This window comes from Staurois parvus, unplaced genomic scaffold, assembly GCF_062004578.1.
Source record: "Staurois parvus isolate SC_StPar_1 unplaced genomic scaffold, SC_StPar_1.0 ptg000468l, whole genome shotgun sequence".
Taxonomy (NCBI): domain Eukaryota; kingdom Metazoa; phylum Chordata; class Amphibia; order Anura; family Ranidae; genus Staurois; species Staurois parvus.
Window position 1 is genome coordinate 6,080,344 of NW_028318264.1, and position 18,215 is coordinate 6,098,558.

At 49.0% G+C, this 18,215-nt stretch overlaps 1 protein-coding gene across 2 annotated transcripts in view; it reads left to right on the plus strand.

Annotated features, from left to right (window-relative positions):
* The first annotated feature begins 717 nt into the window (after positions 1-717).
* The window catches only part of FRRS1L (ferric chelate reductase 1 like), a 28,577-nt gene continuing 11,079 nt past the window's right edge, over positions 718-18,215 (plus strand). The window contains exons 1-3 of one of the 2 annotated variants that reach the window (XM_089689070.1): positions 718-974; positions 5,803-5,999; positions 8,460-8,544. In XM_089689070.1, the coding sequence (XP_089545196.1) occupies positions 5,807-5,999; positions 8,460-8,544 (278 nt within the window). In that variant the 5' untranslated portion in view covers positions 718-974; positions 5,803-5,806. The remainder of the gene's footprint in view (positions 975-5,802; positions 6,000-8,459; positions 8,545-18,215) is intronic. The other variant, XM_089689069.1, reaches the window with a different exon arrangement.

Below are 18,215 nucleotides of genomic sequence, written 5' to 3' on the forward strand. Positions count from 1 at the left end.
CATTCATTTTCTTTTTTTATACTTTTTAAATTGAATTTTAACATAATTCCATCATTAACACATAGACAACCATACTTGTCATCCTTCCCCCCCCTCAGGGCAGGCTATGTTAGGACTACAGAACACATTCCTTTATCCTCCATAAGGGGAGGGGGAGGGGGTTGTAGTCCACACAGATAGCAGGGAACCATGCTATCCCTGTGCTCTTTTCCTCTGGACTGTTATCAGCTCACAAGATTTTTTCTTGTCCAACAGATATAATAAAACTATTTTATTTGTATATTTAATGGACTAACATGCAGCGAATAGGAGAAATGTATTATATGATCTGAGCTGAGTAGAAGAGCAGCAGTCAGACCCCATCTGTCGTCATTGCCATCCTCCCTATAGAGTGGGGTACTGCAGAGCAGCAGTCAGACCCCATCTGTCGTCATTGCCATCCTCCCTATAGAGTGGGGTACTGCAGAGCAGCAGTCAGACCCCATCTGTCGTCATTGCCATCCTCCCTATAGAGTGGGGGTACTGCAGAGCAGCAGTCAGACCCCATCTGTCGTCATTGCCATCCTCCCTATAGAGTGGGGTACTGCAGAGCAGCAGTCAGACCCCATCTGTCGTCATTGCCATCCTCCCTATAGAGTGGGGTACTGCAGAGCAGCAGTCAGACCCCATCTGTCGTCATTGCCATCCTCCCTATAGAGTGGGGTACTGCAGATCCTCGCTTCTTTCATCGACTGAGAACAAAGACAGTAAGCAAAGCAGACTGATGACTTCTGACAGCAGATTCCTCCATACAGCACCTTCTCCTGTATTCCAAGCCCCCTCTCCACGTGTGTCACGTGACTGTGATGTCATCAGAGGTCCTTTCTCTTCCAGAAATCTAGCAGCTTCTCTGGGAAAAGAAGACATCCATGTAACCAGCGTGTGGATGCATCATCACATAGAGGGCCATCAGGACAGTCCTGCTGTAGGGGAAGGTAGGGTGTGTATTGGAGAACACAGGGTGTGTGGGGGGCAGAGACAGGGGCAGAGACAGGGGCAGGATCAGGGGCAGGCAGGGGCAGAGGGAGGCAGAGGCAGGAGCTGTTTCAGCACCAGCTGAGCTCACCCATGAACACTGGATTATAGTACCCTCCCCAGTGCGGAGATCTCTGGATGAATGGTGTCTAGCATTTCTGATTGGGGATTTGTACTATGTCTGTGTTGTGCAATCTGTATTCCCATTGCTGCAGGCTAACCTACAACACTGTACATGATCAGGGGCGGACTGACAACTCATGGGGCCCCCGGGCAATAAGGGATCATGGGGCCCCTGTGTCCTTGCCCAAATTTAAAAAAGCCTATGAAAAAGGTAGGAGCATCTCATGGGGCCCCCTACTGACCCCGGGCCCTCGGGCAGTGGCTGAGTTTCCAAATGGTCAGTCCACCCCTGTACATGATAAATGTCATTCCTATCCGTGTGCTCACATTACACTCCACTGCAGTCATGTCAGGGAATGGAGATTGCTGATTACATTCTATTACTTACTATAGCTTGCTCTTTGTATTCATGAATAAGGCTGCCCATACACAATACAATCTGATCATACAATCCTCTTTTGGATCTACCATCAGCTATGTAATGCAATGACTTGCCTGATTGCATTCTAATTGAATGGGTTGTTTAGGTTTTTTTTGGTTGTTTTTGGCCAAATTAAAGGAGATTGTACAATCAGATTGTATAATGTATGTCCAGTTTAAGAGACAGACTGGAGCAGCCAGAATCTGGAGGAGCTGTGCATAGCAACCAATCTGCTTGTAAGTTTCATTTTCAAAGCTTAAAGCGGAACTAAACTCATTGCTTTAAAGTGTTTCTAAACCCCATCCAATGTGTTGACTTATAGTATTGAATTTTATTCATATACCATTAGGGCTGGTTCACACAGTTACATAGTTAGTCTGGCTGAAAAAAGGCAAAAGTCCATCATGTTCAACCGTAAAAAAAAGTTATAATCCTATACCCACAGTTGATCCAGAGGAAGGCAAAAAAAACCAGCAGAGTACGATCCAATTTGCTCCTGCTGGGACAAAAATTCCTTCCTGATCCCCCGAGAGGCAATCGGATATTCCCTGGATCAACTTTACCTATAAATGTTATATCCAGTTATATTCTGTGTATCCAAGAAAGAATCCAGGAATTTCCTACAGCAATCCACTGAGCTGGCCAGAACCAACTCTTGAGGGAGTCTATTCCACATTTTCCCAGCTCTCCCTGTGCATGGATGCGTTGCTGCATGTGCCTTTTAGATGTGTTACAGTGCATGTTCCTCCTTTTTTTTCTTCACCTTAAAGAAGGACATATGCATTCTGGTTTATTTTGGGTGCATTTAGTTGTGTTCTGGTGTGTTTTAGCGTGTTCCAGTACAGTTCAGTGCAGAAAAAATGCAGCACGTACAACTCTTTTTTCTGGAACTGGAATACACTGAAACTGACCGCACTGGTGCGAACTATGCCTTTGGAAACCATATCATTTTCATTTTTAATGTAGAAAAAAAACCGCACTGGACTGCATGTGGTGTGAACCGGAAAAAAAAACGCACTGGACTGCATGTGGTGTGAACTGGAAAAAAAACCCACACTGGACTGCATGTGGTGTGAACCGGAAAAAAAAATGCACTGGACTGCATGTGGTGTGAACCGGAAAAAAATGCACTGGACTGCATGTGGTGTGAACCGGAGAAAAAAAAAAACGCACAGGACTGCATGTGGTGTGAACCAGAAAAAAAAACGCAATGGACTGCATGTGGTGTGAACCGGAGAAAAAAAAAAAAACGCACTGGACTGCATGTGGTGTGAACCAGAAAAAAAAACGCACTGGACTGCATGTGGTGTGAACCGGAGAAAAAAAAAAAAAACGCACTGGACTGCATGTGGTGTGAAAGTGGAACTAAACTCAATTTAACAATTTTCATAAAATCAGGGCTCACTTGTACCATACATGTAGAAAAACTGATGGAAACTAACACGCAGACTTCACTTGCAGAGACATCAGTTTACATCAGTTTTCATGCCCGTTTCAGTGAGAAACAATCTGCACGTGATACTAGTGTTAGTGTGAACAGGGCACATAGAGAACTATTTTTTCCTGTCCTTGCAGAACGCATTCAGAAAAACTGACAACTCTTCACCATGGTGTGAACAATGCCTCACATTCCCAGCACTTGCCGGAAATACTAACTGTCATATCTGCTTGTGTTCTCAACCGAACTGTCAAACCATTAAGATGGCTGGTGTCATAACACATGTGCAGCACAATGGCAGTTGAGGATCAAAGACAGGCTAAGATGTCAGCTTCCTTGGCTGAAAACAATAGGAGGGTTTAGTTCCTCTTTAAGCATCTGGCCCTGGAACTCAGATTTCACTTGCAGAGACATCCGTGTCCATTGGTTTCCATGCGTGCTGCAATGAATTTATGTCCACGTTGCAGATTCTTGCACAGGAAAAAGTTGTGGTGTGAACAGGGCACATAGAGAAGAGATTATTTCGTTGTGCCTTTGGAGAACGTGTGCAGAAAAACTGACGTCTCTGCCAGGGGCGGACTGACAACTCATGGGGCCCCGGGCAATAGGGGATCATGGGGCTCCTGTAACCTTGCCCACACTCAGAAAAGCCTATGAAAGGTACCAGGGGCATCTCATGGGGCCCCCTACTGACCCCGGGCCCTCGGGCAGTGCCCGAGTTTCCAAATGGTCAGTCTGCCCCTGGTCTCTGCATCATGATGAGAACAAACCCTTATAGCGGAGTTCCATTCACACTGTAAAAAAATAAAAGTCAGAAGCTATAAAAACTGTAGTTGTTGACTTTTAAAAAACAGCCACTTACCTGTCCCTTGGTCCCACAGTGTCCTCCCCGCTGCGCTTCCTGAATGGACCCGTAATCTGCTGGGACCTGTCATGTGTCCCAAAAGACTACGGGGAGGGAGGGTAGGAGGATAACGTCCGCTTCTGATCACCCAGGCGATCACAGCGGAAGTGGGAGCGGGTACCTGTCAATTTCGGGTACCCACTCCCCAAAGGTGCCATTCCTTAATGGGGAGCGGGGGACCAGTCTTTAAATCGGAACTTCCACTTTTGGGTGGAGCTCCACTTTGAAGTGGAACTAAGCCCATCAATTTAACGGTTTCAAAAAAACTTTACATTCCTGGCACCTGCTGGGAAAGTAACTCACATTCGCTTGTATTCACAACCAAACGGTCAAACCATCAAATGGCTGGTGTGATAACTGATCACATGTGCAGCAACATGGCCGTTGCAGATCAAACAGAGGCTAAGATGGCAGCTTCCTTGGCTGAAAAGGAGAGGAGGGTTTAGTTCCACTTTAATTCAATTTCTTATATGATTTCATCACTTTTTACTAACAATTGTAAGAAACAGAAATATCACATATGAAATTGAAAGTTTTGGGCTGAATGAGCATTGAGGGCTCATTCACTCCACACTGTATGCACTAACGCATGCGCGTTGAACTGGGAATCATTCACAAACGCACACCAGCCTATCTAGTGTAAATGAACCCTTAAAGCTCAATTTCCGGGAAACTATAAAATTATCCCTTGCATGCATTTTAATTGTTAATTGCGCATTTAGGTCTAGGGGACACAGAAAAACAGATTTACTAATCCGATTCTCCACTTCAGCCAGCTGTCAGACCAGTCTCCACATCTTCTCCCCCTCGCTCCACCATTTGTAAGGTTCTGACCAGGGGCAGACTGACAACTCATGGGGCCCCCAGGCAATAGGGGATCATAGGGCCCCTGTGTCCTTGCCCAAACTCAAAAAAAGCCTATGAAAAAGGTACCAGGGGCATCTTATGGGGCCCCCTACTGACCCCGGGCCCACGGGCAGTGCCCGAGTTTCCAAATGGTCAGTCCGCCCCTGGTTCTGACATCATCAGGACCAGTGCAGAGTCCATAGCCCTGCTGGATGTGAGGATGCTGAAGGACAGTCCACTGCTCAAGCATGGGAGAGCACCGTCTGCTGAAGGAGCGGAGGGTCAGGTACGTAAAAGCACGTGTCTCTTTTAGGGCCCTTTCACACTGCACTGTAGCAAAATCTGGGTAAAAACGCATATGCGTTTTTGCCACAATTTTGTTGTGTTTTAGATGCATTTCCAGTGCATTTCTGGTGCATTTTTGGTTGCTTGTATTTGAGAAAAATGGACATGTGACCCAAAAATGCACCAAAAATGCAAAACACCGTACGTTTTTGGTGCGTGTTAATGCATTTTTGACACATTTTCTATTCACTTTAATGGGGAGCTGCATTTGTGGTGCATTTTTAAGAACCGCACAGAAGATGCAGCATGCAGGGCGCACCGCATTTACAGTGCAGTGGTGTGAAAAATCCCATAGGATTTAAAGGGAAACCTTTTTCTTGCGCTTTTCTTACAAGGAAAACATACAGGACAAACATATCAGGGTGAAAGGGCTCCCAGACAAAATAGGCAGTGAACCCGTGAAATGCAGGCACACTTCCACTGCAAGAGATAACAATAGTTTCCTGGAGTTGGGATTTAAAGCATTTGGACACCCAAGAGCTCATTCACACCAAACATGGGAGCCAAAAGCTTGGCTTGGAGTTGCAGCAAGGTCCTGCAATGTAATATTGCTGTTCAGCAGTAGCACCTCCCAAATACCTGTCGGCTGCTATTCTACCGCCCTCTGAAAAGCGATCCACCACAGATTCTCCATTGTCACCTGTCTGAACGGGGCCTAAATAATGTTGGAAATATATTGAATGACTCAACAATTTTTTTTTTTTTCTTCAGTGCCATGATTCTGCTGTGCCTCAACTTGGGGACATGGTTACTCTTCATATCATCAGCCAAGGCTAGTCCTGCAGATGAGAGTGCAGCAAGAGGAGGCCACACTGATCAAGGGGACTCTGCTTTGGATGAGAAACACCAGGATACCTATGGCACATTCGCTTCTGAATTTTATGACTTGAGATATCTCTCAGAAGAAGGTCAGTGATTTCACATGTATACCGAGTGCATGTCAGGAGACTTCTTTTGTGTTGGATATGATGGGAAAGGGATAGAGCTTCCAAACCCTTCATTTCCCCCTTCGCTTCTATTTGTTTGCATGTTTGTTGGGGTCATGTTCACTGTTCTATGCACAACACAAATCCCATAGCCCTTAGTCTATAGTTCATCCTCGGAGTAAGCAAGAGAGGGTGGCTACATTCCTATATACAGAGGAACCATGGAGCATGAACGTAGCCACCTTCTAACAGGAAGTCAGACCACAGCAGGGAAAAAAAATGGAATTTGGAGGAAGCTGAAAGCAATAGAAGATACTTTTTTGAGTTAAGAATACATACATATTGCGAAATTTGATTGCAGCAACTCAAAATGGTACTCAGTAGTTTGTATGGTCCCCACGTGCTTGTATGCGAGGCTGACAATGTCGGGGCATGCTCCTAATGAGACGGTGGATGGTGTCCTGGGGCATTTCCTGACAGATCTGGACCAGGGCATCACTGAGCTCTTGGACAGTCTGAGGTGCAACCTGGTGGTGTTGGATGGACCGAAATATGATATCCCAGAGGTGTTCTTTTGGATTTAGGTCAGACGAGCGTGAGGGCCATTCAATGGTATCAATTCCTTCATCCTCCAGGAACTGCCTGCATTATCTCACCACATGAGGCCAGGCATTGTCGTGCACCAGGAGGAATCCAGGACCCACTGCACCAGCGTAGGGTCTGAAAATGGGTCCAAGGATTTCATCCCGATACCTAATGGCAGTCAGGGTGCCATTGTCTAGCCTGTAGAGGTCTGTGCATCCCTCCATGGATATGCCTCCCCAGGCCATCACTGACCCACCACCAAAACGGTCATGCTGAACGATGTTACAGGCAGCATAACATTCTCCACGGCTTCTCAAGACTTTTTCACGTCTGTCACATGTGCTCAGGGTGATCCTGCTCTCATCTGTGAAAAGCACAGGGCACCAGTGGCGGACCTGCCAATTCTGGTGTTCAATGGCAAATGCCAATCAAGCTCTATGGTGCAGGGCAGTGAGCACAGGGCCCACTAGAGGACATTGAGCCCTCAGACCACCCTCATGAAGTCTGTTTCTGATTGTTTGGTCAGAGACATTCACACCAGTGGCCTGCTAGAGGTCATTTTGTAGGGCTCTGGCAGTGCTCATCCTGTCCCTCCTTGCACAAAGGAGCAGATACTGGTCCTGCTGATGGGTTAAGGACCTTCTACGGCCCTGTCCATGTCTCCTAGAGTAATAGCCTGTCTCCTGGAATCTCCTCCATGCTCTTGAGACTGTGCTGGGAGACACAGCAAACCCTCTGGCAATGGCATGTATTGATGTGCCCTCTTGGAGGAGTGGGACTGCCTGTGCAACCTCTGTAGGGTCCAGGTATCGCCTCATGCTACCAGTAGTGACACTGACCCTAGCCAAATGCAAAACTAGTGAAAAATAGTCAGAAGAGATGAGTAGGGAAACAAATGTCATTGGCCTCCACCTCTAAAACCATTCCTGCATCAGCACTCATCAGTTAATTTGACAAAACTCTTTATTTGCATACCTAAATCATCTTTATATTTTTGAGGATATATAAGGGTTTTATTTGGAACACTGTTTTCATTAAAACCCTGATTTGCTTTGTTTATTATAGGCCAATAAAAGCACTTAAAAATCAAAATTAAAATGTTCTGGATTTTTTTCAATTTGTCTCAATAAATAGTGTAATATTACAATTACTATAGAATTTAATGTAAGTAAATAAAGTGCCTATTAATGTATTAAGTTATGTGTGAAAGTTAGTGGTGACTAGACTCGTATCCACTGTATATAAAGTGGTTCTAGGTGTAAAACAAATTTTAACATTGATGCATTTCCTGCATTAAGATGAAAATAGTTTTACCACTTTCTGTGTGCCCCCTACTCCCTAAATACTCACCTGAGTCCTGTTTCGATCTAGCAGTGTGCCTGGTTGCATCTGTTCTCTCCCTTCTCCCCACTCTCACAAGCTTGGCTGAGAGCAGCGGGAGCCATTGGCTGCTGTCAGATTCTGTGAGGAGGGAGCAGAGGACAGGGCCAAGCAGCGTTGTGTGTGTCTATGGACACACACAGCCCGGCTCAGGAACGAACCCGCAGGTGTGCCTCCATAGGAAGTGGCTCCCTATGGTGGTGCATCAAGAAAGAAAAGGTGCCTAGAGTACCAGTGTGTTACCCCAGAAGAGGAGGTTTGGGGCTGCTCTGTGCAATACCTTTGCACAGAGAAGATGAGAAAAACATGTTTGTTATTTTACAAAAAAATGTAAGATTGCTATCATTCCAAAAATAGTGTGAGCAGGAGTAGAAAGAGTAAGAAACAGAGGGTGTAAGAAGGTACTGACTGCGCCTCATACAAACAGAAGGCTGAGATTAACGACAACATAAAACGAAATTTTCTTTTGTTTTGTAGGATATCCTTTCCCCACTGCTCCTCCAGTAGATCCATTTGCAAGGATACGTGTGGATGACTGTGGTAAAACTAAAGGATGTTTTAGGTCAGTTTCTTACTTGAATAATATTTCAGTATTAAAACTGCAGTTTAGACAAAAATTAATGTTTCTCTTATAGCTGCAACCACAATGCTTGCCTGTAAAGATGTATGTCCTATGTCATGGTAGCTGGATGCTGTGGAAATCTTCTGTGGAGGGTGCTCAGTCCTCTTCCTGGTGATGAATTTTCCGGCGCTGAGTTAAAAGCATTGGGTCTTCTGTTTGTCTGTTTTGGTTTACTTCCTCATAAAAAGAGAGCAGATGTATTGTCTGCAGATATGCTGTCTACTGCTTAAAGTAATTTTCTACCAAAAACTCTTCTACTGTATGTGGTCTTTTGTTGACCCCTTCCCACCTTCCTCCTTTAAAAGAATCTAAATGCCAGGAGATGGAGGCAGGCGTTCCGTTCATGTGACTGTTGTGATTTTCTATCACAGTGGTCGCATGAACGAAAAGCTCCAGATTGCAAGTATGCATCGAGAGCTTTCCGGTACGCATTTGTTAGGGAGTACACCAGGGGTCCTCAAACTACGGCCCGTGGGCCACATGCGGCCCGCCGAGGCCATTCATCCGGCCTGCCGCCAGGAGCGTATTTTCCGCGAGGAAGGGACACTAAGTACAGGGGTGGGCAGGGGGCTGCTGTACCTTACCTGGCTCCGGTCCCAGTCCCACGACGATCCAGTCCAGGAAGCGCTGCTCCTTCATTCACTCCGGCCCCTCCCTCACTCCTGCCACTCGGCTCCGCCTCCTCACCGGTGATTGGGCGCCAGAACTGTATCTCAGGAAAGGCACACAGGCAGCCAATTGCCTCCGAGTGGCCTCGCGAACATCGAGTGAGGGAGAGGCCGGAGTGAAGAAGGACAGGTAAGTGTGCCGTGCTGATGGTGCTGCTGCAACCAGGTATGCTGACTGCAGCAGCACCATGCTGGAACAGGGGTCAGCAAGTTAATTGTCATTTGTGTCAGTGGGAGGAATAGTGCCCCATCATTGGTGTCACTGATACTAAAGATGGGGCATTATTCCTCCCACTGACACCAATGATGGGGCACTATTCCTCCCCCCACTGACACCAACGATGGGGCACTATTCCTCCCCCCCACTGACACCAACGATGGGGCACTATTCCACCCCCCACTGATACCAAAGATGGAACACTATTCCTTCCCCCACTGACACCAATGATGGGGTACTATTCCTCCCACTGACACCAATGTTGGGACACTATCCCCCCCACTGACACCAATGACAGGGCACTATTCCCCCCCACTGACACCAATGATGGGGCACTATTCTTCCCACTGACACCAATGATGGGGTACTATTCCTCCCACTGACACCAATGTTGGGACACTATCCCCCCCACTGACACCAATGACAGGGCACTATTCCCCCCCACTGACACCAATGATGGGGCACTATTCTTCCCACTGACACCAATGATGGGACACTATTCTTCCCACTGACACCAATGATGGGACACTATTCCTCCCACTGACACCAATGATGGGACACTATTCCTCCCACCGACACCAATGATGGTACACTATTCCTCCCACTGACACCAATGATGGGGCACTATTCTTCCCACTGACACCAATGATGGTACACTATTCCTCCCACTGACACTAATGATGGCACACTATTCCTCCCACTGACACCAATGTTGGGACACTATCCCCTTCCCCCACTGACACCAATGATGGGGCACTATTCCCCTCCACACTAACACTAATGATGGGGCACAATTCCTCCCACTGACACTAATGATGGGGCACTATTCCTCCCACTGACACCAATGATGGGGCACGTTTCTTCCCATTGACACCAATGATGGTGCATGTTTCTTCCCACTGACACCAACGATGGGGCACGTTTCTTCCCACTGACACCAATGATGGGGCACTATTCCTCCCACTGACACTAATGATGGGGCACTATTCCTCCCCCTGACACCAATGATGGGGCACTATTCCTCCCCCTGACACCAATGATTGGGCACTATTCCTCCCCCTGACACCAATGATGGGGCACGTTTCTTCCCACTGACATCAATGATGGGGCACGATTCCTCCCACTGACACCAATGATGGGGCACTATTCCCCCCCCACACTGACACTAATGATGCGGCACGTTTCTTCCCACTGACACCAATGATGGGGCACGATTCCTCCCACTGACACCAATGATGGGGCACTATTCCTCCCCCCACTGACACTAATGATGGGGCACATTTCTTCCCACTGACACCAATGATGGGGCACGTTTCTTCCCACTGACACCAATGATGGGGAACGATTCCTCCCACTGACACCAATGATGGGGCACTATTCCTCCCCCAGACACCAATGATGGGGCACGTTTCTTCCCATTGACACCAATGATGGTGCATGTTTCTTCCCACTGACACCAACGATGGGGCACGTTTCTTCCCACTGACACCAATGATGGGGCACTATTCCTCCCCCTGACACTAATGATGGGGCACTATTCCTCCCCTTGACACCAATGATGGGGCACTATTCCTCCCCCTGACACCAATGATGGGGCACTATTCCTCCCCCTGACACCAATGATGGGGCACGTTTCTTCCCACTGACACCAATGATGGGGCACGTTTCTTCCCACTGACACCAATGATGGGGCACGGTTCCTCCCACTGACACCAATTATGGGGCACTATTCCTCCCACTGACACCAATGATGGGGGCACTATTCCTCCCCCTGACACCAATGATGGGGCACTATTCCTCCCCCTGACACCAATGATTGGGCACTATTCCTCCCCCTGACACCAATGATGGGGCACGTTTCTTCCCACTGACATCAATGATGGGGCACGATTCCTCCCACTGACACCAATGATGGGGCACTATTCCCCCCCCACACTGACACTAATGATGCGGCACGTTTCTTCCCACTGACACCAATGATGGGGCACTATTCCTCCCCCCACTGACACCAATGATGGGGCACTATTCCTCCTCCCACTGACACTAATGATGGGGCACATTTCTTCCCACTGACACCAATGATGGGGCACGTTTCTTCCCACTGACACCAATGATGGGGAACGATTCCTCCCACTGACACCAATGATGGGGCACTATTCCTCCCCCAGACACCAATGATGGGGCACGTTTCTTCCCATTGACACCAATGATGGTGCATGTTTCTTCCCACTGACACCAACGATGGGGCACGTTTCTTCCCACTGACACCAATGATGGGGCACTATTCCTCCCCCTGACACTAATGATGGGGCACTATTCCTCCCCTTGACACCAATGATGGGGCACTATTCCTCCCCCTGACACCAATGATGGGGCACTATTCCTCCCCCTGACACCAATGATGGGGCACGTTTCTTCCCACTGACACCAATGATGGGGCACGTTTCTTCCCACTGACACCAATGATGGGGCACGGTTCCTCCCACTGACACCAATTATGGGGCACTATTCCTCCCACTGACACCAATGATGGGGGCACTATTCCTCCCCCTGACACCAATGATGGGGCACTATTCCTCCCCCTGACACCAATGATGGGGCACGTTTCTTCCCATTGACACCAATGATGGGGCACTATTCCTCCCCCTGACTCCAATGATGGGGCACTATTCCTCCCCCTAACACCAATGATGGGGCACGTTTCTTCCCATTGACACCAATGATGGTGCATGTTTCTTCCCACTGACACCAACGATGGGGCACGTTTTTTTCCCACTGACACCAATGATAGGGCACTATTCCTCCCCCTGACACCAATGATGGGGCACGTTTCTTCCCACTGACACCAATGATGGGGCACGTTTCTTCCCACTGACACCAATGATGGAGCACGATTCCTCCCCCTGACACCAATGATGGGGCACTATTCCTCCCCCTGACACCAATGATGGGGCACGTTTCTTCCCATTGACACCAATGATGGTGCATGTTTCTTCCCACTGACACCAACGATGGGGCACGTTTTTTTCCCACTGACACCAATGATAGGGCACTATTCCTCCCCCTGACACCAATGATGGGGCACGTTTCTTCCCACTGACACCAATGATGGGGCACGTTTCTTCCCACTGACACCAATGATGGAGCACGATTCCTCCCCCTGACACCAATGATGGGGCACTATTCCTCCCCCTGACACCAATGATGGGGCACGTTTCTTCCCATTGACACCAATGATGGTGCATGTTTCTTCCCACTGACACCAACGATGGGGCACGTTTCTTCCCACTGACACCAACGATGGGGCACGTTTCTTCCCACTGACACCAATGATGGGGCACTATTCCTCCCCCTGACACCAATGATGGGGCACGTTTCTTCCCACTGACACCAATGATGGGGCACGTTTCTTCCCACTGACACCAATGATGGGGCACGATTCCTCCCACTGACACCAATGATTTGGCACTATCCCCTTCCCCCACTGACACCAATGATGGGGCACTATTCCCCCCCCACACTGACACCAATGATGGGGCACTATTCCCCCCCCCCCCACACTGACACTAATGATGGGGCACTATTCCTCCCACTGACATTAATGATGGGGCACTGTTCCTCCCACTGACACCAATGATGGGGCACGTTTCTTCCCACTGACACCAATGATGGGGCACGATTCCTCCCACTGACACCAATTATGGGGCACTATTCCTCCCACTTACACCAATGATGCGGCACTATTCTTCCCACTGACACCAATGATGGGGGCACTATTCCTCCCCCTGACACCAATGATGGGGCACGTTTCTTCCCATTGACACCAATGATGGTGCATGTTTCTTCCCACTGACACCAACGATGGGGCACGTTTCTTCCCACTGACACCAACGATGGGGCACGTTTCTTCCCACTGACACCAATGATGGGGCACTATTCCTCCCCCTGACACCAATGATGGGGCACGTTTCTTCCCACTGACACCAATGATGGGGCACGTTTCTTCCCACTGACACCAATGATGGGGCCGATTCCTCCCACTGACACCAATGATGGGGCACTATTCCCCCCCCCACACTGACACCAATGATGGGGCACTATTCCCCCCCCCCACACTGACACTAATGATGGGGCACTATTCCTCCCACTGACACCAATGATGGGGCACTATTCCCCCCCCCACACTGACACCAATGATGGGGCACTATTCCCCCCCCCACACTGACACTAATGATGGGGCACTATTCCTCCCACTGACACCAATGATGGGGCACTGTTCCTCCCACTGACACCAATGATGGGGCACTGTTCCTCCCACTGACACCAATGATGGGGCACGTTTCTTCCCACTGACACCAATTATGGGGCACTATTCCTCCCACTGATACAAATGATGGGGCACTATTCCTCCCCCTGACACCAATGATGGGGCACTATTCCTCCCCCTGACACCAATGATGGGGCACGTTTCTTCCCATTGACACCAATGATGGGGCACTATTCCTCCCCCTGACACCAATGATGGGGCATGTTTCTTCCCACTGACACCAACGGTGGGGCACGTTTCTTCCCACTGACACCAATGATGGGGCACTATTCCTCCCCCTGACACCAATGATGGGGCACTATTCCTCCCCCTGACACCAATGATGGGGCACGTTTCTTCCCACTGACACCAATGATGGGGCACGTTTCTTCCCACTGACACCAATGATGGGGCACGATTCCTCCCACTGACACCAATGATTTGGCACTATCCCCTTCCCCCACTGACACCAATGATGGGGCACTATTCCCCCCCCACACTGACACTAATGATGGGGCACTATTCCTCCCCCCACTGACACTAATGATGGGGCACTATTCCTCCCCCCACTGACACTCATGATGGGGCACTATTCCTCCCCCCACTGACACCAATGATGGAGCACTATTTCTCCCACTGACACCAATGATGGGGCACGTTTCTTTCCACTGACACCAATGATGGGGCACTATTCCTCCCACTGACACCAATGATGGGGCACGTTTCTTCCCACTGACACCAATGATGGTGCACTATTCCTCCCACTGACACCAATGATGGGGCACGTTTCTTCCCACTGACACCAATCATGGGGCACGATTCCTCCCACTGACACCAATGATGGGGCACGATTCCTCCCACTGACACCAATGATGGGGCACTATTCCTCCCACTTACACCAATGATGGGGGCACTATTCCTCCCCCTGACACCAATGATGGGGCACTATTCCTCCCCCTGACACCAATGATGGGGCACGTTTTTTCCCATTGACACCAATGATGGTGCATGTTTCTTCCCACTGACACCAACGATGGGGCACGTTTCTTCCCACTGACACCAATGATGGGGCACTATTCCTCCCCCTGACACCAATGATGGGGCACATTTCTTCCCACTGACACCAATGATGGGGCACGTTTCTTCCCACTGACACCAATGATGGGGCACGATTCCTCCCACTGACACCAATGATTTGGCACTATCCCCTTCCCCCACTGACACCAATGATGGGGCACTATTCCCCCCCCCCACACTGACACTAATGATGGGGCACTTTTCCTCCCCCCACTGACACTAATGATGGGGCACTATTCCTCCCACTGACACCAATGATGGGGCACGATTCCCCCCCCCACACTGACACTAATGATGGGGCACTATTCCTCCCACTGACACCAATGATGGGGCACTGTTCCTCCCACTGACACCAATGATGGGGCACTGTTCCTCCCACTTACACCAATGATGGGGGCACTATTCCTCCCCCTGACACCAATGATGGGGCACTATTCCTCCCCCTGACACCAATGATGGGGCACTATTCCTCCCACTGACACCAATCATGGGGCACGTTTCTTCCCATTGACACCAATGATGGTGCATGTTTCTTCCCACTGACACCAACGATGGGGCACGTTTCTTCCCACTGACACCAATGATGGGGCACTATTCCTCCCACTGACACTAATGATGGGGCACATTTCTTCCCACTGACACCAATGATGGGGCACGTTTCTTCCCACTGACACCAATGATGGGGCACTATTCCCACTTACACCAATGATGCGGCACTATTCCTCCCACTGACACCAATGATGGGGGCACTATTCCTCCCCCTGACACCAATGATGGGGCACTATTCCTCCCCCTGACACCAATGATGGGGCACGTTTCTTCCCATTGACACCAATGATGGGGCACTATTCCTCCCCCTGACACCAATGATGGGGCATGTTTCTTCCCACTGACACCAACGGTGGGGCACGTTTCTTCCCACTGACACCAATGATGGGGCACTATTCCTCCCCCTGACACCAATGATGGGGCACTATTCCTCCCCCTGACACCAATAATGGGGCACGTTTCTTCCCACTGACACCAATGATGGGGCACGTTTCTTCCCACTGACACCAATGATGGGGCACGATTCCTCCCACTGACACCAATGATTTGGCACTATCCCCTTCCCCCACTGACACCAATGATGGGCCACTATTCCCCCCCCACACTGACACTAATGATGGGGCACTATTCCTCGCCCCACTGACACTAATGATGGGGCACTATTCCTCCCCCCACTGACACTCATGATGGGGCACTATTCCTCCCCCCACTGACACCAATGATGGAGCACTATTTCTTCCCACTGACACCAATGATGGGGCACGTTTCTTCCCACTGACACCAATGATGGGGCACGTTTCTTCCCACTGACACCAATGATGGTGCACTATTCCTCCCACTGACACCAATGATGGGGCACGTTTCTTCCCACTGACACCAATCATGGGGCACGATTCCTCCCACTGACACCAATGATGGGGCACGATTCCTCCCACTGACACCAATGATGGGGCACTATTCCTCCCACTGACACCAATGATGGGGGCACTATTCCTCCCCCTGACACCAATGATGGGGCACTATTCCTCCCCCTGACACCAATGATGGGGCACGTTTCTTCCCATTGACACCAATGATGGTGCATGTTTCTTCCCACTGACACCAACGATGGGGCACGTTTCTTCCCACTGACACCAATGATGGGGCACTATTCCTCCCCCTGACACCAATGATGGGGCACATTTCTTCCCACTGACACCAATGATGGGGCACGTTTCTTCCCACTGACACCAATGATGGGGCACGATTCCTCCCACTGACACCAATGATTTGGCACTATCCCCTTCCCCCACTGACACCAATGATGGGGCACTATTCCCCCCCCCCACACTGACACTAATGATGGGGCACTTTTCCTCCCCCCACTGACACTAATGATGGGGCACTATTCCTCCCACTGACACCAATGATGGGGCACTATTCCTCCCACTGACACCAATGATGGTGCATGTTTCTTCCCACTGACACCAACGATGGGGCACGTTTCTTCCCACTGACACCAATGATGGGGCACTATTCCTCCCACTGACACTAATGATGGGGCACATTTCTTCCCACTGATACCAATGATGGGGCACGTTTCTTCCCACTGACACCAATGATGGGGCACTATTCCTCCCACTGACACCAATGATGGGGCACTATTCCCACTTACACCAATGATGCGGCACTTTTTCGCTCCATAAGACACACTTGGGGGGAAATGTCTGTGCATCTTATGGAGCAGCCAGCCCAGTATTCCCGCCGCCGTTGTATATTCGCAGTCTCTGGTCATCTCCTGTACTGTGTCCGCATTTGTTCATAATTTTTTTTTTCTCTAAACTATAGTTCGGCCCTCCAACGGTCTGAGGGACAGTGAACTGGCCCCGTTTAAAAAGTTTGAGGACCCCTGGAGTACACTCTCAGCACAGTGAAATGTTTACATAGGACCACATATATGTGGCCATATGTGTTAGAGCCTACCCTCTGAGAGGCCGCATTTATGCATACAGCTGGTGGAAAGAGGTCATATTCTCAAGTATCTCGCCAAGTTTAGTTAAACTATCTGGTCTGTATCTGCTGGGTAAAGACTTTCATCACTTGTTAAATAGAGGCACCATCGCCTTACGCCAAACTAAAGACTTTAAGGGCCAGTTCATACTACATGCATTTCAGTTGCTTCTTTCTGCATCCAAAACGCACAAAGAAGGTTATATGGTTGTCAATGTCATAGTTCACATCAGCGCTTGAAGTTCCAGTGTGTTCTGGTTGCAGCAAGAATAGCAGAAAAGCAGAACTGTACTAGAACACAGTAAAACACATAAAACAAATGCACCAGAATGCACTGGAATGCACCAAAACACACGAATGCACATGTCCCTGTTTAAATTGAAGAGAAAGAGAGAGGAAAAAAATTAACCGGAGCGCATCAAAAACGCGCATGCGGAAACGCATCTGGACTGCGTTTCCATGGTGTGAACTGGCCCTAAGGGCCGGTTCACACTACATGCAGCCCAGTGTGATTTTTCTGCATCCAAAATGCAAAGAATGGTCATCAATGGCATGGTTCACATCAGCGCTTGCAGTTCCAGTGCGTTCCAGTTCCGGAAAAAAAAAGTAGAACATGCTGCATTTTTCCTGTACAGAACTGTACTGGAATGTGGTAAAATGCATCAAAAATGTACCAGAATGCATTGAAGAGCATCAAAAATGCACTGGACCCCAAATGGTCCAAAAAAAGGAGGAAAAAAAGCATCTGGAACGCAACAAAAATGCATCAAAAACGTGCATGCAAAAATGCATCCAGACTGAGTTT